Genomic DNA, 26,159 nt, shown 5'->3' with positions numbered 1-26,159 from the left:
TCAAGATGTGTTTGTCTCAGTTTATTGTCGGAGATTCATGGTAGATGAAGTCCTGATGGAGCGATTGACCAAATCAGGGTTTATTAATAAAAAAGACAAGGATTGTGTATAAAAACAAAACACTTTATTACAATTAGGCTGAAAAAATCCAATGAAAACACAACTACTTTACAAGTACAAATGTTTTCTTTTTCCATTGTTATTTACAGGTTTTTTTTCTTCAACATCAATAAAAAAAATGACAAATTTATGAGAAAACACAAGATACTAAAGTACATGTTTACAGTGTATTTGTTACATAAAAAAAAACAATGATAACTAAAGGAACGTGCATTATTATTTCCATTTAATATTTTACGGCAACAAAAACAACAACTGATTTAAACTATATTTAAACTGTGTTGTGTGTGGTGGTTTATAACACGGACAATCTCTATTTAAGATTGTGTTTTAATGGCAAAACCTTATGCCAAATATAAGTTACCTTTGGACACTCCCAACAGGTTATCAGACTGGGGGGTCAGGAACATAAAGCATGACTGATACTTCAGGTCATGGATGGATGGATGTGAGTAAGAGATTCACAAATGACAGTTAGCTAGGATGAGCTGAGGGCTTGGGACCCTGCCCCCTCTGGTGGACAACAGCGGTACTACTGGCGGAGCTAGTCACAACTACACTATCACTATCATGAGAAGAATGGTCCAGTGGGATATTCTCTACGTCTAGAAACAACAAGGAAGTCACAGACACCATAAGGGAGAACCAGGAGAAGAAGAAGAATCACATCAAATGGGGGGAGGGAGAGAGGGAGGGAGAGAGAGACAGAGAGAGAGACAGAGAGAGAGAGAGGGAGAGAGGGAGGGAGGGAGGGAGGGGGAGAGGGAGGGAGGGAGGGAGGGGGAGAGAGAGAGGGAGGGAGGGAGGGGGAGAGAGAGAGGGAGGGAGTTGGCAGGGGACAAAGTATGGATACACTAAACATCATTCTATAGGACAGCTCAATCCCCAGAATAGCTACACACCAAATCAATACGCCCCCGGCAAAAGGGAATATATTCATCAAGATGACGATATGAATTGTACTTCATCAGCTCTTGCAGTCAGACACGTTGGTGCAGAGGGAAGCTTTCGAACCAGGGGGGGGGGGGAGATCTGCTGACACTGCAGGTGAGCTAAGAAGAGGACACTGTGAAAGAAGCAGAGCTGTACACGGGCCGACCTCTGGTGCTGTGGGTCACACTCAGCCACACTGGCTCCCTAGCGACGGCACGCCCTGCCTCCGGGAGTCTATTTACACTGACAACAAGGTGGGGGGCTCCAACAGAGCTGCCCCTCCCTAGCTGCTGCCCCCACTGGGCTTGGCTGGGGTTTTGGCTCTGAGGGCTCCTCCGGAGCGAGCCTGGCCCTTGGCGGGGGGCTGCTGCGCAGGGGGGGCGTCTGCAGCGGGGGGCGCCGTGGCCTGGGGGGCCGGGCTGTTGGCCGGAGGGCTCTGGATCTGAGAGGAGGAGGCGGCGGCGGCCTGGAGCAGCTTCTGCTGGATCACCTGGGCGGTGGTGACGCCCGCGGGGAACATCTGGACCTGGGCCGGGGCCGAGGGGGAGGCCTGGGTCAGGGCCACCGTCTGGGTCTGGAGCTAACACAGGACACACACGTTAGAACTGCACACCACCACCTGTTAGACCAATACGATCGCGTATGTTGACTAGGACGAATGCCTTTTGGATTTTTGTGGTTTGTAAGTAGTGAGCTGTTGTGAGGGTTGGATTCCCGTGGTGCCTCCATGTCTCCCTACCTGCTGTGGAGAGGACACGATCTGCTGGATGTTGGCCACGGTGGGCTGCTGCTGCACAATCTGGGGGAGTTTAGCCACCTGGTGACAGACCAAACAGGACCATCAGCACCAACACGCAAACCCCCCTCCCCCCCATACCTCGACACAACCCTACGTGCCCCTTCTGTGGAGCAGGGCCGAGGGGGACTTCTGACGGCGCTCTCACCTGGAGCTGCTGGGCTCCCGTGGGCTTCTGGCCCTGGGCGATGGGAGTGGTGAAGAACTGGGTCTTGATGCCCGGCTGGATCTGGGTGGTGGTGGCGTAGGTGACCTTCTGCTGCTGGAGGGCGGGCGAGGCCGCCTGCACCGTCACCTGCTGGGGACCCATCTGAGAGGGAGGGGGGGGTGGGGGGGTCAACGTAAGCTGCCTTTAAACATTTGTCCTTACCGTGGCTTTCACGATGGGGGCTTTGGATCCAAAACAAGGGCCCCCTGGTGGGCTGAGTGCTGAGTCTTACCTTCTGCTGGGCGGCGGCCGGGCCCTGCTGGGGCTGCGCTGCTTTCTGCTGCTGGGCTCCCTGCTGCTTCATCTGCAGCAGCTGCTGCACCTTCTGCACCTGCATCTGGGGGAACGGGGGCGTCAACACCGGCCCGCCTGCCGCCCCCGGTGGAGAGGAGGAGATATGACAGGTCAGAGGAAGGATAGGCTGGGGAACAACTCCCTTACACACACACTCGCAGAGGAATACTAGAATGCGTGTTGCCAATAAAAATCGAGGAAGTGAAGGCTAACGACAGTGGATTAGGACATTAGGAGTGCTTGTTTTGCCCACCTGTTTTAGGCTGCCCGATGGCCACGCTGATGCCGGCTACGGTGACGCCAGCGGTGGAGACCACGGCGGGGACAGACACGACAGGGGGCTTGGTGAGGGTCACCTGGGCGGTCTGGGCTGCCTGCGTCTGGATCTGACCCTGAGTGGGCACCCGCGTCTGGGCCACACACACAGACACACACAAAGTCACCTCAACAAAGCCAACACCAGGAAAGACTACAAACATTCCCCAGTGTAGTGACACGCAGGTGAGCAGCATCCCATCCCAGCGGCTCTCACCAGTCTGGCCACCTGCAGGTTGGCCACGGTGGCTCCGGTCAGCACGGTGCCGGGCCTGGATGTGGCCACGGAGGCCAGCTGGGGGCTGGCCTGGGCGGGCTGGACCTGTCCAGCCACCTGGCCAGCTCCTGCTACGGCTGCCGCCACCTGCAACTTCTGTTTCTGCAGCTTCAGCAGCTCCTGCAGACCGGGGGGGGGGGGGGTGATTGTAAGTACTAGTGTATCGAGCAGTGGTTCTTAACCCTGGTCCTCAGGGACCCCCTGTCCTGCATGATTTCGATGTTTCCCTGCTCCAGCACACCTGGTTCAAATAAATGTCTCGTTATCGAGCTCTGTAGGAGTCTGGTAACGAACGTGCATTTGAATCAGGTGTGTTGGAGCCAAGAAACACCTAAAACATGCAGGACAGGGGGTCCCTGAGGACCAGGGTTAAGAACCACTGGTATAGAGGGTGTGGGGTAGGTAGTGTATCCAGGGTGTGTGGTAGGTAGTGTATCCAGGGTGTGTGGTAGGTAGTGTATCCAGGGTGTGTGGTAGGTAGTGTATCCAGGGTGTGTGGTAGGTAGTGTATCCAGGGTGTGTGGTAGGTAGTGTATCCAGGGTGTGTGGTAGGTAGTGTATCCAGGGTGTGTGGTAGGTAGTGTATCCAGGGTGTGTGGTAGGTAGTGTATCCAGGGTGTGTGGTAGGTAGTGTATCCAGGGTGTGTGGTAGGTAGTGTATCCAGGGTGTGTGGTAGGTAGTGTATCGAGGGTGTGTGGTAGGTAGTGTATCGAGGGTGTGTGGTAGGTAGTGTATCGAGGGTGTGTGGTAGGTAGTGTATCCAGGGTGTGTGGGTCTACCTGGGGTTTCCCCACAGCCTTGATCTGGGGGGAAGCTGCCTGCTGCTGCTGGATCTGGTGCTGCTGGCGGAACATGTGCAGGTGGGTCGGGGTGATGGGCTTCCCCTGGGCCAGGTGCATGCCTGGGGCTGGGCACAGGAGGGGGGTGGGGGGACAGGGAGAGATAGGGCCGGTCAGACCTCCATACGAGTGGACCTTTTCAGAGAGCATGTTCCTGGCGGAGGAGCCTGCAGTACCTGGAGTGACCTGAGTGACCAGGGGGCGGGCCTGAGACTGGACAGGGCTCAGGGTGGTGGACACCACCGCCGAGCCCGTCGCCGGGGTAACCGCCCTGATGCCCTGGCCTGTCGTTATGGCGACCACCTCGGCGGGCGCGGCCCTCTGCTGGGTTTGGACCACCTGGGCCCCGGGTGTTCCAGCGGTCTGTGGAAAAACACGGAGGAGAGATGACGGAGATCCCCGCACGACACGATACATCTGCTCCCTCAGGGACACGACTAGCTGTTTTGAGACTGTGGTTTCCAGTGTGTTGGACACATTAAAGGAGCTTGATCTCCTTCATCTCAGTGGGACGCTGCACTGAGCTACGACAGCAGCGGTAAACAGTCAGACTTACAGAGAGAGCGCCTGGGATGACTGGTGATGCCAGACGCTTGTTGGCCTGGAAGGGACTTGGAGAAACTCCAGGAACAGTGTTCACAATCACATTCCCCCCTATGGTGGCTTGAAGGGAACAAAAAGGAAACAATTTAGATAGAAATTCAAAAAGAAAATATCTATACATTTTTTCTCCCCCCTAAGTACATGAAATGAAAACCTACCCCCTTGGATGGTCGTGCCGACAGGAGCGTTCTTGATCGCCCCCGCCTGAAAAAACACAAGAAACTCATGAGAAACACCATCCTCCATTTCCTCTCACGAGACAGAAATGAAAACCGGCTGCAATCTGAGCGAGGGGGGGGTGGGGGGCCGTTTCCTCCTGCTCACCAGGACGGCCGTGTTGGGCACAGCAGCCACCCCGGCCACGGTGGGGGCCTGTGGGACCCCCGGGGCCAGGGCTACGCTGGGGGCCTGGACCTGCACCTGGACCTGGGCCGCCGCCTGGGGAGCTCCGGCCTGCTGCTGCTGGGCCAACTGCTGGGTCCTCTGTTGCTCTGCTAGGGCCTTGACGACACACACGCAAACACCACATGTTTCAGCTTAGTGAACGGAGCACGGACATGACCACATCTGACAGACCTACTGCATTCCGTGACGGCAGCTCATACAACAAAAGAGCCGAGGGAACCCCTTCAACGTGGTCCAAAATCGTGCACACACACACACACACCTTCTTCTCCTTGGCAATCCTGTCTGCTCTCTGCGAGGCCACCTGGATGGGAGGGAGGGGCTTGTCGTAGCTGATCCCGCTGTGAAACACCAGGAGGAGTTCACACGTTTAGAGTCCTGGAGGCACATTTGACTGAGAGCATCATTGGCGACAAGGCGCGGAACGCTTTCTCACCTTTCTGCGAGGACGGACGCGTGTTTGGGGTTCTTCTGGAAGGGGTTCATTCCCAAACTGTGACGAGAGGGCAGAGAACGATCCCACACGCACTTAAGTATTTTGAAACGGCGAGAGTTTTAAGTTGATAGCTGTGTTATTTTTTTAAAGAAGGGGAGTGGGGGTGGTAGAGGTAACCTATTACATACAGAGGTTTGATGGGAGGACTCCTCTTGCTGGCGATGATCTTCATGAGCTCAAAGCGGCTGTTGTAGAGCTGGAAGTGGGTGGCGTTGTCGTCCTGGGTGTAGATCTGACAGGTCCTCAGGGGACGGCTGTTCTTCGACTGGGAGGAGGAGGAGACCAACGTCAACAGAGCTGTCGGCACCATGCCAACACGTCACGGCCACAGTTACACAAAGCGATTCACCTCATCAACAACGCCGAATGCCGGCTTACCTTGTAGATGCTCTTAGTCTTCTTCTTGGGGTTGGCCTCGTACACCAGCTAGTAAACAACAACAAACAGCAGTAGGGTTAGCCTTGTACACCAGCTAGTAAACAACAACAAACAGCAGTAGGGTTAGCCTCGTACACCAGCTAGTAAACAACAACAAACAGCAGTAGGGTTAGCCTCGTACACCAGCTAGTAAACAACAACAAACAGCAGTAGGGTTAGCCTTGTACACCAGCTAGTAAACAACAACAAACAGCAGTAGGGTTAGCCGCACCAACGCCAGCGTGTGACCCTGCGGTTCTGTAAGGAACGTGGCGTGGTTCACCGTCACCCCCCGGCCCCCGTCACCCCCCGGCCCCCCCGTCACCCGTCGGCCCCCCTCCCCCCCCCGGCCCCCCTCCCCCCCGTCACCCCCCGCCCCCCGTCACCCTCACCTTGCCCTCCTCCCGGGGGATGATGACGTTCTCGTAGCGGTTGCGGCACTGCTTTGGCGAGCGGTAGATGCGGCTGCAGGAGTTGACCACGTCGCTGACCAGGTCCCAGTTGGGCGTGTGGGCGGGAGACACGATGGTCAAGTTCAGAGGGAGCTCCAGGAGCTGCTTGACAGCCTGACACACAGAACATTTAGTCATTTAGCAGACGCTCTTATCCAGAGCGACAGAAGACACAGTCACCACCCACACACTATACTGACACACAGAATCAGAAATGTGTTTCATCGCCGAGTAAGTGTTCACAAACAAGGAATTTACTTTGGTGGGCAGGTGCAAACAGTAAACATGATAAACAAAATGGTCAAATGTAGAAAAATGTACAACAAAATACTGGCAGAGCTATATAAAATAAAAGACAGTAACCACCAATACACTACTCGCACACTATACTATCGTAAGCAACTACCTAATTACGTTAAAACTCATTTACTATACTGGATAACTAAATAGTTACTACCTAACTATATTATACTACATCTACATTACTAGTACCTAGTAATGTAACCTAGTTACATTACTAGGTAATCTAATTAGGTTACTACTAATAAACTTCTCATCACTCTGCAAATTCAGTCTGTTTGTATCTATACCACGTCTACATATTAACTACCATTAAATACTATCACATACTATGTGATGGTATCCTTTGCATACAGAGATCACATGACTAGGAGGCGGTACCTGTAGCAGGGCCCAGTCCTCACTGATTAGCCACTCCGGGTTGTCCTGGCCCGCCTCCATGGCCGGCTTGACCAATGAGGGCAGGGGCTTGGCGAAGGGCGCCTGCTGCTTGAGGGAGAAAGTCTTCTTCTGGTCCTTGCCCTCGCGGCGGACCTTGAGCATGCTGGCCTTCTCGAAGAGGGAGCGCGGCGGCACCACCGTCTCCCCATGGCCCTTCTTCTTCTTCCTGCCTGCTGCTCACACACACACACACACACACACACACACACACACACACACACACACACACAACACTCCGGCGTGAGGACACATTTACATGTAGTCATTTAGCAGACGCTCTTATCCAGAGCGACTTACAGGAAGTACAGGGACATTCCCCTCCGAGGCAAGTAGGGTGAAGTGCCTTGCCCAAGGACACAACGTCATTTCGAACGGCTGGGAATCGAACCGGCAACTTTTTGATTAATAGCCCGATTCCCTAACCGCTCAGCCGTCTGACCCCCAGGACACACCGCGCCACCACAACCAGGAACTGAACCAGGAGGAGGAGGAGACGACGGCTCACCTGACGGGTCCATCTTCAGCCTCTTGTGCTCCTTGCGGACGTAGACCGGAGGGAGTTTGGACTCGGGCATGGGGGCCGAGTCGTACATCAGGCAGATGACCGAGTCGATGTAGATGTCATTGTCGTCCTGGGGCGGGGTGGGCGGCGTCCAGAGCTGCACACGCCAAACACACGTCAGAACACGTGTCCTACACCTCATACACACATGTATATGCCTGCTAAATATAGATGAGCTTACCGGCATGATCTCTGTCTGGCCATCCTCCGCGTCGAACACGTACTCCTGTTGATAGAGGCACGATGGTTTAGAGATTTGTGCTTGGAAGTGAATAAAGCAGACCGCTGTTGACTCCCCGGCCTACCATGTTGTAGGCATCCTCCCTGGTGTAGGTGAACAGGTCCACCTCTCCCTCCACCAGCAGCCTCTCCTCCTCCTCACATTTGAGCTTCTTGAGGTGCTTCATCTCCCAGCCCCGCTTCACCCAGTCCAGGCGCTCCTGGGGAATGGAGTCGGGGGGGAAAGGGAGCAGAAATCCAGATGTTTTTGGGGGTTTGTTAAAAGAGTTTTGAGACCTTTTTGTGTTGGGTTGGCTTTGTGACCTCCTCACCTTGAGAAGACTTTCATCGTCACCGACGTGGAGGTACTCCAGGTAATGTAGGGCGTACTTCTCTATGGGCGTGAGCTGGGGAAGAGAGAGGGAGGAAAATAGTGAGGAAATAGTACTGCTGTCTAAGAAGAACTTAGACAATATTTGCTTAGAAAATATTAGCCTTCCAGTAAATAATGTAAGTCAAGTAAAGTCATTACTAAGTGAGACACTTTGTAGTGGTTTGGTTACCTGGCACATGACAGCATTGAGCTCCTCTATCTGCGAGGGATCGTCTTTGACCGACGCCTCCTTCTCCAGCTCCTCCCCGGGGGCCTCCGGACCCCCCTGGCCCCCCTGCTCCTCCGCAGGGGGGGCGTCCAGGCTGATGCTGCTGAGGGCCTGGATGTAGGGCCGGGCCACGCGCGGGGAGATGGCCTCGGAGGGGGACGGCTCCTGGTGCAGCACCACAAACTCCTCCACCTTCTCCCCCGAGCCCGCCTCCACCTCAAACAGGTCCTGAATGGTCATCTGGGGGAGAGCGAAACACAGCAGGGTTGAGGAACATCTCTTGGGGATTTGATTGAGCCCATGGTGCCAGAATGGGAGACTGGCATTGGGCGCGCTCGTGAAACCCCCACAAATCGAAACTCCAAATACTGATTGGGTTGGATGTCCCACCTGTGTGAGGAAAGCCAGGGTGTAGTCGGTGCCCTGGGCGGCCACCTCTCTGATCAGGTCCTTGGTGCCGTTCTTCAGAAGCTTCTCCTCTATGGAGTTCCCGCTCTCCAGTCTGGGAGGGAGGAGAGAATGAGTTAGGGGTTCCCTGCGCCCCAGACAGGACGCGGTGTGGGACGAGCTGGACCCGAGAGGGTTAGCGAGCGCGTCACCTGTAGATGTGCACGTCCTTGGAGCGCCCGATCTTGTCGCACCACTCCTGGGTGCGGGTGTCCATGCTGGGGTTGAGGTCCGTGTCGTAGAAGATGATGGTGTCGGCGTCAAACACGGTGCCCACCGCCGAGCAACAGCGGTTGGTCAGGATGCTGCAGAACACTTGGCGGTTCCTGTTAAACGCTTTCATGTTCTCCTGAGGGGAACCAGAGAGGGGTGGGGGGGGGAGGGAGTCAGGAACAGAGCAGAAAGAAAAGGCCTCTATCCTGGCCAACTAGTCAGTTGGAGTGGCCAGGAAACATCCACTCTAACCTCAAACTCTTGTATGAACAATAAACATGCCACTTATGTGTGCTATCGCTTGTGTCCAACTCAAAACCAGGTGTATAATTGCGCTACATAGCTTAAATGATTACAGATATCCTCCAGTACAGTTCACTCACAGATCGCCGACAGAGAGAGAGAGAGAGAAGGAAGGAGAGGTCAAAAACAAATGCAGATGTTGGTTAGATCAGAGAAGTCAAGCCAGGGCAGAAAACGAGTGCCAGTTAGCAGTGATCAAAGAAGGAAAGTTCTAGCAACGGCCGAATCTGGAGCAGTCAAATGTGAGCGTCTCTGAAGGCCCTGGCAGGAACAGCATCCAGCAGAGAGGGAAGAGAGCTCGGTGCTCTGTCCCCGTGGAGAGCCAGAACACTGCACTGAACTGGGAGCTGCCGGTGTTAGATGGGGAGACAGACATTGGGAAGGCTGCTAGCGCTGTGGGAGGGAGTCAACTGCAACAATCAGGCTGTATTGTAACACACTAAACAAGGCCTACTGAACACTAACTAGACCAGGACCAGCTGGTGGGTGCAGATAGGGAGGGGGAGTCTACCTGGCGTTCCTCCAGGGTCAGGCTCTCGTCCACGCGGACGTAGGTGAGCTGCCGGTGGTCCAGGAAGGCCTCCAGGATGTCCAGCATCTTCACCATCTGGGTGAAGATGAGCACGCGCCGATTCTCTGACCTCAGCTTTTGAAGCAAAATTGCCAGAGCCTCCAGTTTACCTTTAGGAGAAAAAACAATAAAAAAAAAAAAAACACATTTGAGTGGATACAAAGTTCTGGAAATTACTTGAGGCTCGATTGAACTCTCGTTTGCCAACTTTTGTGGCATTGTTCTGTTACAGGACGGGCCTGACTGGCTCACCTGAGTCCATCTGCATGAGCTGGAGGTCTGGGAACTGGAGGAGGGGGCCACAGGTCAGCTGGTGGATCTCAGAGCTGTGGGGGGCGGCGGCCTCCACGAGCCTGCGGACCAGGGCCTTGTGCTCCAAGCTGTAAGGAGCCGGGGGATTGGCCGCGTACATTTGAGGGGGAGGAGCAACAGCGGCCGGCACCACACAGGATAACCTAGAAAGACCATCAAAGTGAGAGGGAGGTGTTGACCCACTTCACATACGGATGGTGTTTTTGTTGGACTTCTAACGGAAGTGAGATGTTTGATACGGGTCAAAGCGTGAATGAACTTGAGACTTGATAAGCACCTCTGGACTAAGCTCCTCCCAGCCTCCAGGCGATCAGAGGTGGAGAGGAGAGCGGACTGGAGGTGGGTGGTGGTGGCGACGCAGGTCCTCTGGGCCCGGTGGCAGCTCTCCCTGCCCACCCACCTCCAGCCCCCGGCGGTGAGGGCCGAGTGGGGGGCCCCCGGGGCCACGCAGCAGGCCTGGAGCAGGTCGGCCCCGTACAGGACGCCCCTCCCACAGCGCCGCTCGTTAGCGCTGAACAGACGGGCGAGACGCTCCTCCACGTGGCGGCTCCTCTCCTCCGACGACTCCTGAGGGAGAGAGAGAGAGAGAGAGAGAGAGAGAGAGAGAGAGGGAGGGAGGGAGGGGAGGGGAGGGAGGTAGAGAGAGAGGGAGGGAGGGAGGGAGAGAGAGAGGGAGAGGTAGAGAGAGAGGGAGGGAGGGAGGGCCGTGAGACAAAGCCGGGCCTCGTTCTAAATCACTCTGGTGACAGGGACGGTTGGCCAAGAGCCAGACTCTCACCTGTGGGGCGGCCGGACCTGCCGCAGCGGGAGCAGGCTTGGAGCTGCCACTGGGAGTGCTGGTCGTGGTGGAGTTGGAGTTAACCCCTGGACCTTAGAGGAGAAAGAGAGAGAAACAAAAAGGAGAGAGATGGAGAGAACAGGTCAGTGTTAGAAGGTCAGAAGGAGCAGCGAAGCGCGACCCGTGCAAGCAGGAGCGCAGGGGGGTGTGCAGGTGAGACCGGCGCTCACCTGGCTGAGCCGAGGGGGGGGCGGGGGGAGGGGTGCCGGGGGCGGAGGAGGAGTTGGGCACAGCCGGGGGTACGGTCTGCATCACCATGGAGCCCTGCGGCCGGAGGATCTGCTGGCCGGGGGCCGACACGATCTGCAGGATGTTGCCTGCATCACACAGACACAACACAGGAACAATTAAACAGCTACTTGGACAATTACTGAATGGGTCTCAAATTGGGTTTTCAGGAGGTCATATTCAAATAAATTGGGAGAGAAAAAACATCAAATTGGAAAGGGAGAAATTCTATGTTGAAAGTGACTGAGAAATATATACTCAAGATGTTAAACTGTCATAAAAGTTGAAGATGTAACCTTTTATCCTGTATAAGAATGATACTGTGTTCAGTGTGCAAAGAGAGGCCTACCCCCAAATGTGAACTCTGGGTAACACTGGGCTTATGTAAACAAGGTGACCTGGGCTGACCACTATGTTACTGGAGAGGCCATAAAATAAGTTAATCATATGGTCAAGCTTGGAGGGGTCAGAGAGCGCACACACACAAAGACGCGCGCAAGGTCTATGCAAGGGAGCCAATCAAAGGAGAGCCATGTGACAGTTGTATGAACCAATGACTGTGAAGAGCGGTTTCGTTTAAAAGGTTAGCTAGCACAGCATGCTAGTGGACAAACTTTGTAGCACCATGGCGTGTGATGTTTTAGTGTCCTTGTGGGCCGGTCGCAAGTAAGAAAGCTTTCTTAACTTCCTCACCGACTGACTGTGCAATGCTTGATGGGTTAATATTTCTGACATAAACAGCACACAGACACGAGTCTGGCTGGAAAAAACAGAGGAAGAAGGAGGAGAGAGTATGTATGCAGGCTGTACTTTACCGAGTGTACCTTGGAGCTGCAAGGGCTGGCCCGCGGTCAGCTGACGCAGCTGGCTGGGGGACAGGGTGAACTTGTTGCCCTGGAACTGCAGGGTGACGGGGGTCTCAGGCTGGGACACCCGGGTCTGGTTGCCCGCTATGGAGGCCAGCTGGGCGATCTTCACCACATCTCCACCTTCAGTAGGATGGAAGAGCACACACACACACACCTCTAGTTAAATAACTGCTCCAAAATGTTTTTTTTTTTTATGTTTCTCAAAAGACCCAGCGGTTTTTCAGTTAGTTAAAAGGGTGAAACTAAAGAGTGACCATGCAGAACCAAGGTGGGTTAATAAGTGGACAGGTCCTTCACAGCAGCTCAACCCTGAGGGGGGAAGAAACCTGAACAGAGCGGTCTTCAGGAGACACACATCCTGGAACAAACAGACTATGTATTCAGTTAAAGCCGGTTTGCACTTAACTGGGCCTTTTCAACACCATCCCCACTTCAGCCAGAGACGCAAGGTAGACTCAGAATGACAAATATTCATCCTCAAACGACCACATTTCTCTTTTTAAATGAAAGTCAACGCATAAATAAACTAGCGAAACGATAAGACGACTGGAGGGGTGGCGTCAATTTCCCCGCTTAATCGTGAAACGGTATCCATGGTGACGTGAAGGTGCTGTTGAAAAGGTTTGCGTGTTCGCACGGGGAGGCAGAGAGCCGTCTGAGAACCACCATGTGTGAGGAACCAACTCCACACACAGAGCAGAGTGCACCCGCACCCCCCCCCCCCCACACACTCACAAACAACAGCAACAACAAAAAACACAGGAACAACATCCCCTGTGCAAAGAGGATCCCAAAACGCTTTGGGGATCTCATCTTGCACAGGTAGGCTGACACAAAAAAAACACACAAGATTAGTAAAATGGGAGAAACCAATTTTGGATGGGGTTGGGGGTGCATTGGGCGGTGTTTAGACAGGTTAAAATGGTTGAGTGTGGTGGGTCAGGGCAGCATTCGATGTGGACATGCAAGTCTACAGAGAGCCAAACTGAGGAAGACTGGGTCAGTGGACAAGCTGCTGATGTGCTCGTTCAGACTGGAAAGCACTGGGCCTTTGGTTTACTCAGTCAACAGCTTACAGTTTTAATAAGAGAAAAAATTGAATTATGTGAAATATTTGAATTACCGAGGCCATAGCTAGGCATTATAAAAGGTTGTGAATCCCAAAAAAATATTTCAAAGAATAGTCTCACTGAATACATCACCAATATCAATTAGGCTTACATAGCTTTTGAAAATTATATATAAAATTGAAATGTAAATTTGACATTAATGCTTTGCCCATTTAGTTGTTTTTAAATGCCACCCCCCCCCCCCCCAAACTGTTTAGTTAAAGCCAAGCCCCAAGTACACATCAGCAGCGTCCTATAAAAGCCCTGCGTTCAGAGCAGCACTTCCTGCTGCAGAGGAGCAGGGAGGAGGGGAGGAGGCCACTGACTTACTAGGCAGCCGTGCCTGGGCCTGGGATGTTAGAACCAGCCTCTGGGGCAGCAGGCTGGGCTGGAGGGCCTGGCTGGGGGCTAAGGCCGGCCTGGGCCCCTGAGCCGAGCCGGGCAGGGGGACCTGGGCCACGGAGCCCAGCGCCGCCTGGGCCGGAGCCCCAGGGGCAGCCCCCACCACATGCTGCCTAGCGGCGGAGCTCCCATAGGGGGCTACAGCAGGGGATGTAGAGGTGGTGATGGCTGGAGTGCTGCTGTGGGCTTTCTGAACAGCCCCTCCAGACGCTGTAAGGGACAAGGGGGTTTGGGATGGGGGTCTTACTGTTAGACAACACGTACATAGCTCTGCTTCAGTGAGGTTGTCCTTCTGCATGATGTGGGACTGGCTGGCTTACAGGGCTATCATCACGTCAATATCGGGAGAATTTGTAGTCAAGGCTTCCAGTCAACGGGTGCCAGGCTAAACCTAAGGCTTATAAATATGGATTCAACCTTTTTAGTTTTTGAATATGGTGCACATCAATATGGTGCACTTTCCCATGCAAAAACACATTTGAAAATGCCATGGTAGTAATGACACACAAAATGTTAGAGTAAACCAACTAAAATAAAAATTAAATATCACACATGCCTCACAAAACAGTAAGGCTGATGTTACGGGCTTTAAAACGGCACACACACACACACACACACACACACACACACACACACACACACACACACACACACACACACACACACACACACACACACACACACACACACACACACACACACACACACACACACACACACACACACACACACACACACACACACACACACACACTCGAAGCTCCTCAGGCTTAAAAGGAGATCTTTACGTCCCGGATTTGCGATCCTCAAGGCAACGGCGCCCCCTAGTGGAGGGGGGACGAGCCTCTGACAGATGTGTTCTTACCCTGGGAGCTGCTGGTGCTGGTGGTGGTGACGGGGGACTTGCCCCTGGCCTGGGCCGGCTGTGTGGACGCAGCAGGGGCCGTGATGGTGGGGGTGGCGGTGGGAGGAGTGGGAGACGGGCTGGTGATGAGGACCAGACGGCCCTCTGGCTTGGTGCCGTACTGCACCGGCTGGAACAACCTGCCGATCACATCCCAGAATCAGACCCGTCGATCGTTCCCCCTTCGCATGTCTTACCACCAAGCAGGAGGTTGTTTGTGTTGTGTGTGGTCTCCGTCCAGACCTCATGGGTTTGATCTTGCAGGGCTTGGGCCTGGCCGGGGGGTCCGGGCTGCTGTGGATCTCCTCGATGAGCTGGCGGGTCACCTTCAGCTTGGGCAGCACGTTCTCCGCCTCGTGGCGGGTCAGACGGCGCTCGTTGCTGATCAGGTCAAACAGGGACAGGTCCACAGTCTAGGAGGAGGTAGAAGGAGTTCGAATGGTTGAGATCAGTGAGATCAGATGGAAATACATTTTTAGAAGCAATGTTTTTTTGTTTTTTTTTTCATTTCACACAAAAACCTGAACGGTCAAAATGGCTGTGAGTGAGAAACTTCCTGAGTGCCACTGTGTGTGTGTGTGTGTATATGTGTGTGTATGTGTGTGTGTGTGTGTGTATGTGTGTGTATGTGTGTGTGTGTGTATGTGTGTGTATGTGTATGTGTGTGTATGTGTGTGTGTGTGTATGTGTGTGTATGTGTATGTGTGTGTGTGTATGTGTGTGTATGTGTGTGTGTGTGTATGTGTGTGTATGTGTATGTGTGTGTATGTGTGTGTGTGTGTATGTGTGTGTATGTGTGTGTGTGTGTATGTGTGTGTGTGTGTGTGTGTGTGTATGTGTGTGTGTGTGTGTGTGTATGTGTATGTGTGTGTGTGTGTGTGTGTGTGTATGTATGTGTATGTGTGTGTGTGTGTGTGTGTGCCCTACCTTCCAGGGGTCGTCCTGCAGGGCTCCCAGCACCAGCGAGGGCGTGTGGTACTGCAGAGCGGAGCAGACGTAGGAGCTGCTGGTCTCCCTGGGGGTCACCAGGTCAGGGTGGTTACACACCCGCTGCAGCTGCATCAACACCTGCAGGACACTCACAAAGTGGCCCGTCTTCAACGCCTCCTGGGCTCTAGGGGGCGACGGAGAGCAGAGAGCAAACGCATGAGTAACAGAACGGGGGAAACAACATTAGCAAGGGCGTGTGACTAATGCATGAGTTCGAACTGACTAATACAAATAAGTACTGTGTGCTGTGTTGCTCAAGGGTGGCGCTGAGAGAGAGAGAGAGAGAGAGAGAGAGAGAGAGAGAGAGAGAGAGAGAGAGAGAGAGAGAGAGAGAGAGAGAGAGAGAGAGAGAGAGAGAGAGAGAGAGAGAGAGAGAGAGAGAGAGAGAGGGGGGGGGGGGGGGGGGGATGAGAGGAGAGAGAAGGGGGTGGGGATGCGGTCAGGGGAGTGACTGACCCTGGCTGGATGAGGATGTCCTCGTACATGTTCTTCTGCCGGCCGGACAGACGACACTTCAGGATGTGTTCGTACTTCTTGGGCAGCTGCTTCTCCACGTCCCTCTTGGAGCGCCTCAGGATGAAGGGCTGGATCATCTGAGGAGCAAACGGAGGAGAGCCGGACCTGAGTAGGACTAGACAGCTGAGAAAACACACCAGGCTTTCCAAACGGCCGCCGGAGATCGTCAACACACCCCAGGATGGGTTGTGGGGCTTTCCACCTACCCTGTGCAGGCGGATGACCAGTTTGTGGCAGTAGTCCTGGTTCTGGTCGGTGCCTGGTTTCACAGGGAAGTCGGAGTAGGCCCGTGTGATTCCAGGCAGCAGGAAGTGGATCATGGTCCACAGCTCCTTCAGGGTGTTCTGCAGTGGTGTGTTGATGAGGAGGATCCTCTGCTGGCTGAAAAGTCACACAAAAACAACAACCGTCAACTTCCGCGAATGCTTTCTCACAAAGCCCTGATCTTTCGGACATCTCTGCGTTCCGGACAGAGGGGAGTTCCCGCGAGCGCGTCTCACCTCTTGAGGGCGAAGACGGTCTCCCAGTGTTTCTCGGACATGTTCTTGATGAGCTGCACCTCGTCCAGGACCAGGTGCTTCCACCTCCTCCGCAGGAAGTGGCTCTGGTCCTTCAGCAGCAGCTTGTAGGACGTCACGCACACGTGGAAGCTGTTGGCCTCCGCCCAACCCTGACGACACAACAACAACAAGAGTTCACACCGGGTTCCCCACGACCACGCTTACCAGCAGGCGTGCGTGGGGAACCCTGGAGACCCCCCCTAGTTACCGTTCTCTTGGCTCGGCGTTCCCGTCGGTTGCCAAGGTACAGGAGGATCTTCAGACCGGGACACCATCGTTTGAACTCCATCTCCCAGCTCAGGATCTTGCAGGTCCTCACCACCACCAGGTGGGGTCCCCAGATTCCTAGAGGAAAAGCAACACGAGAGATTCAAAGACCCGTCTTCATATCGAAGCTTGGCACACAAGCAACCAGAGTCCCACACCCTGCCCCAGCTAAGGGCCGTGCCCGCCCTGTGGACGGCCATGTTGCTCACCCTCCTCCCCAGCCAAGTGAGCCATGTAGGCCACGGTCTGAACCGTCTTGCCAAGGCCCGTCTCATCTGCCAGGATACCGTTGAGGTTCTTCTTGTGAAGGCTAGCCAGCCAGTCCACTCCGATCTGCTGGTACTCCCGCAGGGAGCCATGCAGCAGGACAGGAGCCTGGCAGCGGACCTGGAATGCAAAACAAACACACCCTCTGCATTAGAAAAATATAATCACATAATATTCATAATATCCAAGGCAACAGAAGTGGACTGACTCATCATTTTATACTTGATTCCCTCCTCATCCATAATATTCCCTATCGTCCTCCCTGTTATGGAACCGTGACCCAGTGTGTGAGGACAGGCTGACTCCCCTGTGACCCAGTGTGTGAGGACAGGCTGACTCCCCTGTGACCCAGTGTGTGAGGACAGGCTGACTTGCTGTGACCCAGTGTGTGAGGACAGGCTGACTTGCTGTGACCCAGTGTGTGAGGACAGGCTGACTTGCTGTGACCCAGTGTGTGAGGACATGCTGACTCGCTGTGACCCAGTGTGTGAGGACATGCTGACTCCCCTGTGACCCAGTGTGTGAGGACAGGCTGACTCCCCTGTGACCCAGTGTGTGAGGACAGGCTGACTCCCCTGTGACCCAGTGTGTGAGGACAGGCTGACTCGCTGTGACCCAGTGTGTGAGGACAGGCTGACTTGCTGTGACCCAGTGTGTGAGGACAGGCTGACTCCCCTGTGACCCAGTGTGTGAGGACAGGCTGACTCACAGCTGAGGTAGTCCTGGCACTGCCCTTGGGCAGGATGAGGTCGGTGGCCGCCGCCACCTCTGCTATGTCCCTCTTGGGTTTCCCGTCGGCACCGGGCGAGCTGGGCTTGTCTGCAGCACTGTGCTGGTCCACGCTGAGCACCGAGTCGATCAGCACGGCCTCGTGGGGGCTTCCCAGAGGGGTCTCCGTCACTGAGAGACCAGGAAACCAGGCAACACTGAAACACTTGCTCCAACACAACTCATTGTCTTGCCAGCAAGGCACAGATGGAAACAATTATGAGGGGATGTTTTTTTGGGGTACCTTCAGATTCCTCCTTGTCCTCGTCCTCGTCCTCACTCCGAGGGCTGGGCTGAGGCCAGTCAAAGCTGTCGGCGTACGCCCCGGCATACTGCTTCACCAGAGCATCCAGGGGCATCTCAGCTGAGAAGCAGACACACACACACACACACACACACAGAGGTGAGACTAAGACGGGGAGAGACTCCCATAGGAATGTCATCCAACAACTGTTTTTTTGTGTTTGGTGCCGTAACGAACCATCTTTAGCCAGTTCTGCCAGCTCCTTCTTCTGGTCGGCTTCCACCTCCATGGCCTCCTGCTCTGCTATGGTGCTCTCCTCATCCAGCGCTGGGAGGAACAAAGACACACACACACAACCGCACGGTCACACACACACACACACAACACAACTGTAGGACAGAAACACCCACATGACATGGGGGGGGGGGCCTCTGGATTACATACGTTCTTCTTCAACCAATGACGTGCTGGATTTTCTCTTCCTGGTTGAGACGCTGGGTTCCTGCTAAATGTGAAAATATGCAACGATGAAATGATGCATTTGAAAGATCATGGCATATCATTATCGCCCTTATGTCCCGATTAAGTCGCTTGTTTCCAAGTAGCGCCTACCTCTTTTTCTTTTTCTGCATTCTCCACTGTCGTCAGAGCACCCTGTCCTGTAATACGAGGGATAAGCAAATATTTTGTATGAAGCTCATAGATCAATATGAGGGGAATTCCCAGAAGCAGATTCTCTGGACAGAAGTGAGAAAGCTCACCCTTGCTTGAAGCTCTCTGCAGGCTCAGGGTTTTCAGTCTTTTGTTATAAATCTCAAACTGGAGTTTGATTTCGACGACCTGAAAGAAACCACACAAGGAGAATTGGGCACGGCTTAGGGTAATCTGACTGACGTTGATGTTTTGTTGGACAGAACCTCGAGGCGTCCAGACCGATCTCACACCTGCTCAATGTTGGACCAGAAGAAGTCCACCTCCTGGGCTATGCTGCTGGCGATCTGACGAAGGTGGGACTCCTCCTCCTTCTTGGACCTCTCCTCCATCTTCTTCTGCTCGTCATGGTAACGGGCACAAGTACGAACCAGCTGAAGGGGGCGGGGGGAAATGCCAATAAATGTCAAGGAGACAAGACTCCGGGTGCCGTCAACACCAAGTACACAAGGCACCAGCGCCACCATACCTTCTTAGCAGCAGCCTCCTTCCACCTCCTCTCCTGAGCGAAGTCTGCAGCCATCCAGCGCATCTCCTCCAGCAGGTAGTCCCAGTGGGACTTGGGCCGCGAAGCCTCCATGAGTTTGGGCAGCCTGCTGGCCGACCACTGACCCTCCTTCCTCAGCTCTGAGATGCGCTGATGCACCTGGGACTCCTGTGTGGGCGGAGAGGAACACGGACAGCATGAACGTGAGGAGTGATCTCAACCTAACAACCCTCTGATCTCAACCTAACAACCCTCTGATCTCAACCTGACAACCCTCTGATCTCGACCGAACAACCTTCTGATCTCAACCTGACAACCCTCTGATCTCGACCTAACAACCCTCTGATCTCAACCTGACAACCCTCTGATCTCAACCTGACAACCCTCTGATCTCGACCTGACAACCCTCTGATCTCGACCTGACAACCCTCTGATCTCAACCCGACAACCCTCTGATCTCGACCCGACAACCCTCTGATCTCGACCCGACAACCCTCTGATCTCGACCCGACAACCCTCTGGTCCTTTCTGTGTCCACGTGAGCCCGCTCTTCCTCACCAGTTTGGCCTGCTCCACCTGTTTATCCTGGGAGTTCTCCTGTGAGGACTGCATGCCCGAGCCCTGGCCAAAGCCCCCCAGTTTGACCGCCGACGTGCCGTTGGGCCCCGCCAGCTTGGACTGCGTGGCCGGGCTTACGCTGGAGCCGGGGGGGCGCAGGGGGCCCGCCGTGTGGGGGGACGGGAGGGAGTTGCTGGCCCCCAGGGCGGAGGGGGACAGTGAGGAGATGGAGTTGTTCATCATTCTCTGACCGGCTTGAAGCGCATCTGCTCCGGGACGTGCTAAGGCCACGGTCTGAGGAGAAGCGGGAAAGAACCCCAGATGTTGAGAACGTGTACACCTACAGGACATAACTACAAGCTGAAACTGTTCTGAATGGTCATGTGTGGACTGAGCGCGTGTCCTGCCTGCATCATGGGCTGGACCTGCTGCAGCTGCCCAGCCTGCATCTGAGGGTGGAGGGCCGACTGCATCTGCTGCTGGAGCTGGGCCTGGAGCTGGGCGTGGGGGTTCACGGGGGCGCCGACCGCCCCCTGCACCTTGACCTGGGCGGCCGCCTGGCCGGGGTTATCCACCAGCTGGGACTGCTGGGAGAGTGCCAGGGGCAGACCCCCCATGGGGAGGATGCCCTGGGGCATTCGGCCTGGCAGCTGGGGGGGAGGGGTGTGCAGGCTGGCGGCGTTCTGCACCGGGGGCCCTTTGGACGGGTCGTACTGCTGCTGGGTCTGCTTCTGGCCAGGGATCTGGACCGCCTGGGGGTTCGGAGGCATCCCACCTGCGGCACAGGAACCGAGTCAAGGGAAAAACCAAAGGAGAGGTGCGGAGAGGATGGGAGTGTGTGTGTGGGAGGGAGTTGATCAGGCTCTCTGGTGCTTGCAACAAAGTCTAGGCCATTCTTGCTTGAATGAAAAATGTATAGAAAAAATACGAATTAAAATCCCTGAACTGAAGCAGCCATGGTTGGGCTGGTGCCTGAAGTTCGAGTGAGCTCTAAAAGGGGGATAGACAGAAACCTCCAAAGGAACCTCTATTCTAACATTTACCTGCGTGGAATACCAGAAGACTGCTCGGCAGGTCGAAGGTAGTTTTTTCCCCCTCCCACTGCATTCAATATAGATCTACTTTGTGGTCTATGTTATATAATTTAAACTTGTGATTTGGATGTTTTTTTAAATATCAATTTCCAGGATGAGCTCCCCAGAACCTTGCTATGGCCTTGTGACCTGGATGTGCTGTATATACCAGCAGCAGCATGAACTACCTCTTACTGCTGAGGAAGAGTGGAACATAATGAAATCATACAGCACAATGATTACAGAAGAAATCAATATGATCTTCTACATGTCTGTCAAATGAAATACTACTTCAGGTAATGCAAACCAAAACATTATCTGTAAAGAGAGAATGTGATTAAAACGGTAAAACTTGGGTCATGCATTAAGGGTTTAGGAAGTTTGGGAGAGGGATAGAGAAGGAATGAATAAAAGAAACAAACAGGTCAGAAAAAAAAAAGGAACTGGACAATCACGATCACAAAAACGTCACATGTTCAGCATGCATGAAGCGATGTCACTCTGGCCGGAAACGCTGGCATTTCAAATGCCTGGACTTTTGGTGGGCGGTACAGAACATAGCAAAGCACAGGAGAGAGCAGGGGACACACGGGGGGGGGGGGGGGGCGTCTAGCAGGCGGCAGGCCTGAGCGGAGCTGGGCACACTGAAGCAGCGGCTGTCTTACCTCCCTGTCGACACCAACACCTGGCCCTGACACACACCCCCAACACACGCGCCCCCCCCCAAAAACACCACCCGTGACGGGGCCGCACCTCCTCCAGCACGGCCCGCCCTCCAGCCACGGCTGAGGGAGAGAGCCCAAGTCAGAACGGTATGCCATGGACACGGATGGAGAGACCAACAGAAGATGAGCGATGGAAAAGACAAGACTCTCGATGGACTGGACGGAACTGAGGAGGTGGAGATGTTGGCGAAGGTGCATTCTGTTGAGACAGCGGGCTGGGAGAGAGAGATGAAGGAGGGATGCCGATGAGAAATTAAAAAAAAGTAGTAATGCAAAAAGGAGCCATTTAACAAGCCAAAACACATCCCACTGAAGAGAGATCATTTTTTTCCCGGTCTTTCCCACTTCCCGTTTTCCGCTTCCGAATTAGCCAAAGCTCCGCCGGTACAGGGAAGTCCATCCAAAAAATGATTTGAGGAACAAACTTCAGAAAAGGAAGAGATGGATGGAGACGGATGATCAACGGCCAACATAAAAGACAAATCATAAGGACATGGCATCTTCCTAGTGAGGCTACTCTTCTTCAAGACTTGGTTCTCCTCTTCCTCATCCTCCCTTGTGACAGAACGATAGGGCGCTGGCAGAAGCTAACCCTGAACTTCCTTAGGCCTGCTGAAGTATCCGAATGATGGATGAAGATCGAGTTTGTTGATGCTGCTTGGAAGTTTTGTTGGAGACATTCAATGTTGGATTGGATTTTTTGTTTTTTTGGCGAGTTTGTTTGTTGATTGGTTCACGTCCAGCAGCATCGAACAGAACAGAGTACTGCCTTGGTAGTGGCACTCCTACCTTGCGCAGTCGGCATAAGCTGCTGGAGAGGAACGCCAGGCGATCCTAAATTGGCTACACCAGGATGCTGGAAAATCAGCCCATGGCGACCAACGTCAATCCGGGACCTCTTAGCCTGATCTGGGATTCAAAACACACAATACCCTCATAACGCAAAAAAAAAAAAGGAAAAAAAAACTACAAAGAAACTAAACACTGCGTACACAGACAGCGACGATGACGCTCTGACGTACAGACCCACACTTCTCCTTCCGCGGGTTAGGACCTCTACAAACAGCGCTAGTAGAAGGTGCCAAATATCTAGAAGCAGAAGCAATTTGAGGGAAGAAACCAAAAAAAAAAACGAACAAACAGAAAAAGGAAGAAAGAAAAGGAGGGGGAGCCCAAACTGAAGAGAGACGGGAGGGGGGGTTCTGGAGGCCCTACCTGCTTGTGCCATGGCCTGCTGCCTCTTAAAAGCCTCCATGTCGCCTGGGTTGGTCATGGTACCAGCAGCTCCTCCGGGGTGACCCTGGTAGAGATGCACTCTAGAGGTTAGCATGATGACCCTTCACACCAGATATCTCAACGTGAACGTTTCAGTTTGGATCGCAAAAAAAAAGAAGATTAAAACGGTGGCCATAGTGTGCGAGACGCATTCCCTCTGTGAACGGGCTTGTGTTCAGGAGAGCCCCCCCCCCCCCCCCCCCCCCCTTTCACTGCTCTTCACCTGCAACTGCTGCTGGGTGGAGAACGCCGCCGAAACGTTGGGCGGGAGCTGCGTTGCTATGGCGACCGGCGTTCCCGCCTGTCCATCCTTCCCGGTGACAACCTTGACCTGGGATCGACACAGATTTGAATTACATTCACACACAGACGGTTTTCACTGCGATTCTGAAAACAGAGCTAATGGCAGTTTCTCTGTTTAGAATTTTTTTCATAGACATAAAAAAAACTAACAACTGCCCACCTCGTCGTTAATGACCTCAGACTGCTCCTCCTCTTCCTCCTCATCCTCAAGGTCCAAGTCGTTCTGCCTCAGATAAGTGAAGAGCGGCACAGAAGGCTTCTTCTTGAAGGCCAAAAAGTCCATCATGTTCCCCTGGAGGTGCTGAAGGAAGAACAGCTCGATAAGGTAGTCTTTGAACACCTCCTTCAGCCCCTCCATCTTCTTCGCGTGGTGCTCCAGGCATTGCTTCCTCAGCTGGGCCACTTCCGGGCTCGAGGGGGCTATTTCCTCCAGCTTTTTGGGCGTTTGCTTCTTGACGGAGCCCATGGACATGCCGGTAGGGCTGAGAGGAGTGTTGGGGATGCCTTGGGAAGGGTTGGTGAGAGACGGGCTGGACGGGGGAATGGAGGAGGGCATGCTGAAAGTGGCATTAGCGGCTGCTCCGATCCCAGCACCCCCACCTTGGGCCATCTTCTCGTATATCATGGGGCGCGCCAGCTGCCCCTGGATGATACTGCTGATCTGAGGAGGTAGGTTAGATGTGGTGATGTGTCCTGGGCTTCCCAGCGTGGGCAGAGACGTGCCGCTGGCCACCGGACTCTGCGGCCCCAGGTGATGGATGGTGCCTCCGGTCTGCGAGTGAGGCTGGGACAGCCTCCGCTCCCGCACAGAGCCTGGGATGCCGGGGGAGGCCAGCTGGGCCTGGCCGGGAGTGCCGGGTGTAATCTGGGTCAGCCCTGTGCCATCTTGGTAAACAAAATGACTACTTACAGTCGGGCTCCCTAAACTCATTTGTCTCATCAACATGCCAGGGTCGACGAATCTGGTTGGACTCTGTCCGCACACGCCCAGACCTGTTCCTGGGGCCCCTGGCCGTTGCACGCCCTGGAGGGGGCCCGGGCTTTGCTGGGTGGGGCTTTGGGGTTGCATGGGCTGGGGCAGGGGTGAGGTGACCTGGATTAAAGGAGATGTGGCATGTTCAAACCTCCACTGTTGGGTTGTGTGCTGAAAGCCAGGAGAGGCGGGGTTCTGGATGGGCACAGGGGTCAGAGTGATCTGTTGGTTGCCGGTAACCATTTGACCCACATTTTGTAAGGTGATGTTCATGTTCTGCCCAGTGACGGGGCTTCGGCTCATGATTATCTGGTAGTTGGGGGACTGTGGGGCTGAGGGACTGGCTGCAGAGGTGATGGTGGTCACAGGGGATTGAGGGTGGTTGACTGTTGCTTGCTGCTGGGTTGCCAGGTTCTGCTGCTGGGTTGCCAGGTTCTGCTGCTGGTCATCTGCTTCAGACTTGGATCTCTGAACTTGACGCTGCACATTCTGTGATCCACTTCCATGGTGCATTGCGTTATTTAAAAGCAGTACCTGTAGACAAGGTGCAGATGTCAAATTACAGTTGACAATACTACACACCAGCATCACATGGACAAAATAACAGTTAGGGTAAACTAACCCTAACCCTAACTAATAAATCAAAATAATTTCCAAATGTTTGATTGAATTCCCCCTACCATCAAAATGCAAAGATTACTTTGTCTAAAGGTTTCATAAAGGCCGAATATGGAGACAAATGGGTGTAAACATGGCAAACTACTGATGTTATTGTTTACGAAGATGGGCTAGGTCTTACTCCTGATGCATACAGTACCGTTGAGAAGCAGAACGCTGCGGCTTCAACTCAATGAAATGCGTATGTTTCATGCATCTCCCAATACTAATTTCAAATTCTCCATAAAGTCACTGGCTAGCTAAATTATTAAATTTGATTACAACGACATTTGTTTCACTGTGGCGCACAAGCGGAATCCGTTCCATTCCAACAATTAGCTACACTAACCCAAGTAGAATTTGACAGCCCAGTACAGTACATAAGTCAAGGTACACTAGCTAGATACACACGAAACATACAATAATTTTGTTATTAGCTAAAGTTACTTACATATCGTAATTAGCATGATAACCAGCACTGTTTATTGCAACACTGCATTTATTTCTTGTGTAGCTAGCCTATCTAGCAAACAATTAAATACAATGAACTAGCTCGCTGACAAGAGCGTGGTAGTCTAGCTTAGGCTAGCAATATACGGGTGCTTGTTTAGCTAGCCTAGCTAGCTATTCGTATCGACTCGGCATCTATTACGGATCAAAACGCGTCTAGTGTTATTTTTTACTATACACCTTTCTATTAATTTAGTTTCTAGTTTTCCAATATTCATCACATGAGATACATAACCACTGTTAACAGTTTAGTTGTAAAGAGTAGTCTAGCTACCTTTAGCAAGCTAGCTCTAGCTATGTTAAGGCCTGCAGTGCTTGGTAAATAAATAGCTAGCTAATATTATTACATGCACAACAATTGCGTACCTACTCACAGTGGATGAAAATACAGCTGTCTCATCAACGAACACGCTATCTTCAAAAACTCATATTCAAGGTTTTTCTGATACTGCAAGATATTACATCAATTCAATGTTTTGAGCATATCTCATTAAGAGACATAGCTGCGGGCCACCTATTCTGTGAAGAACCGGAAGTACTTCTGATCGAGAGGAAGAAATCTACTGAACCAACCGGGTCAAAGATCCTAGAGATCCACTTGCATAAGGTATACCTGTGCTGAGTTTGCTGAAAGCGCATTATTAATCAGTTATCTGACTTATTTTGCTTTTTGCGGAAGAGTTGGCTCGATTAGTGTTTTACATCTATTTTAAGTGGATGGTCTTACCAAAACTAATTGTGAAGGAGGTTGGCTGTGGAAGAGAATGATAGAAGAGAAATGGTTCACTATTTAAAGTTC

At 53.2% G+C, this 26,159-nt stretch overlaps 1 protein-coding gene and 1 non-coding gene across 2 annotated transcripts; both read right to left on the bottom strand.

Annotated features, from left to right (window-relative positions):
- Window positions 1-107: 107 nt before the first annotated feature.
- On the bottom strand, window positions 108-25,840 carry ep400 (E1A binding protein p400). The gene is made up of 53 exons (XM_067231187.1): window positions 25,735-25,840; window positions 23,381-24,727; window positions 23,141-23,248; window positions 22,858-22,942; window positions 20,243-20,619; window positions 19,845-20,138; window positions 19,269-19,454; window positions 19,033-19,173; window positions 18,850-18,928; window positions 18,701-18,747; window positions 18,533-18,593; window positions 18,326-18,415; window positions 18,089-18,208; window positions 17,786-17,976; window positions 17,019-17,196; window positions 16,751-16,887; window positions 16,483-16,652; window positions 16,189-16,363; window positions 15,923-16,059; window positions 15,404-15,590; window positions 14,720-14,889; window positions 14,438-14,616; window positions 13,501-13,782; window positions 12,008-12,181; window positions 11,135-11,281; window positions 10,905-10,996; window positions 10,404-10,693; window positions 10,067-10,269; window positions 9,755-9,924; window positions 8,880-9,076; window positions 8,671-8,782; window positions 8,242-8,520; window positions 8,011-8,085; window positions 7,765-7,899; window positions 7,641-7,685; window positions 7,403-7,556; window positions 6,838-7,070; window positions 6,097-6,270; window positions 5,666-5,713; window positions 5,416-5,552; window positions 5,228-5,284; window positions 5,054-5,132; window positions 4,711-4,887; window positions 4,545-4,590; window positions 4,340-4,446; window positions 3,960-4,146; window positions 3,724-3,851; window positions 2,884-3,063; window positions 2,605-2,761; window positions 2,290-2,426; window positions 1,998-2,159; window positions 1,793-1,870; window positions 108-1,633 (listed from the first exon to the last, which is right to left on the bottom strand). Exons 2-53 carry the CDS (start codon window positions 24,704-24,706, stop codon window positions 1,337-1,339), a joined length of 9,177 nt encoding a protein of 3,058 aa, XP_067087288.1. The 5' UTR covers window positions 24,707-24,727; window positions 25,735-25,840; the 3' UTR covers window positions 108-1,336.
- LOC136938325 (small nucleolar RNA SNORA49) lies at window positions 9,483-9,612 on the bottom strand. Its single transcript, XR_010875263.1, has one exon. It is a non-coding gene; the product is annotated as a small nucleolar RNA SNORA49 (small nucleolar RNA).
- Window positions 25,841-26,159: the final 319 nt, after the last annotated feature.

Source organism: Osmerus mordax, chromosome 28, assembly GCF_038355195.1.
Source record: "Osmerus mordax isolate fOsmMor3 chromosome 28, fOsmMor3.pri, whole genome shotgun sequence".
Classification (NCBI taxonomy): domain Eukaryota; kingdom Metazoa; phylum Chordata; class Actinopteri; order Osmeriformes; family Osmeridae; genus Osmerus; species Osmerus mordax.
The sequence above is the reverse complement of the archived record's forward strand: the minus strand, read 5'-3'. Positions and strand labels throughout refer to the sequence as shown.

Excerpts from the sequence above, each read along its gene's own strand:
- ep400 (XM_067231187.1), bottom strand. The coding sequence starts at position 24,706 with ATGCACCATGGAAGTGGATCACAGAATGTGCAGCGTCAAGTTCAGAGA. Across the intron at positions 4,447-4,544 it reads CGGCACGACCATCCAAGGGG|CCACCATAGGGGGGAATGTG; the intron begins GTAGGTTTTCAT and ends GTTCCCTTCAAG. Across the intron at positions 2,427-2,604 it reads CATCGGGCAGCCTAAAACAG|GCGGGCCGGTGTTGACGCCC; the intron begins GTGGGCAAAACA and ends CGGGGGCGGCAG.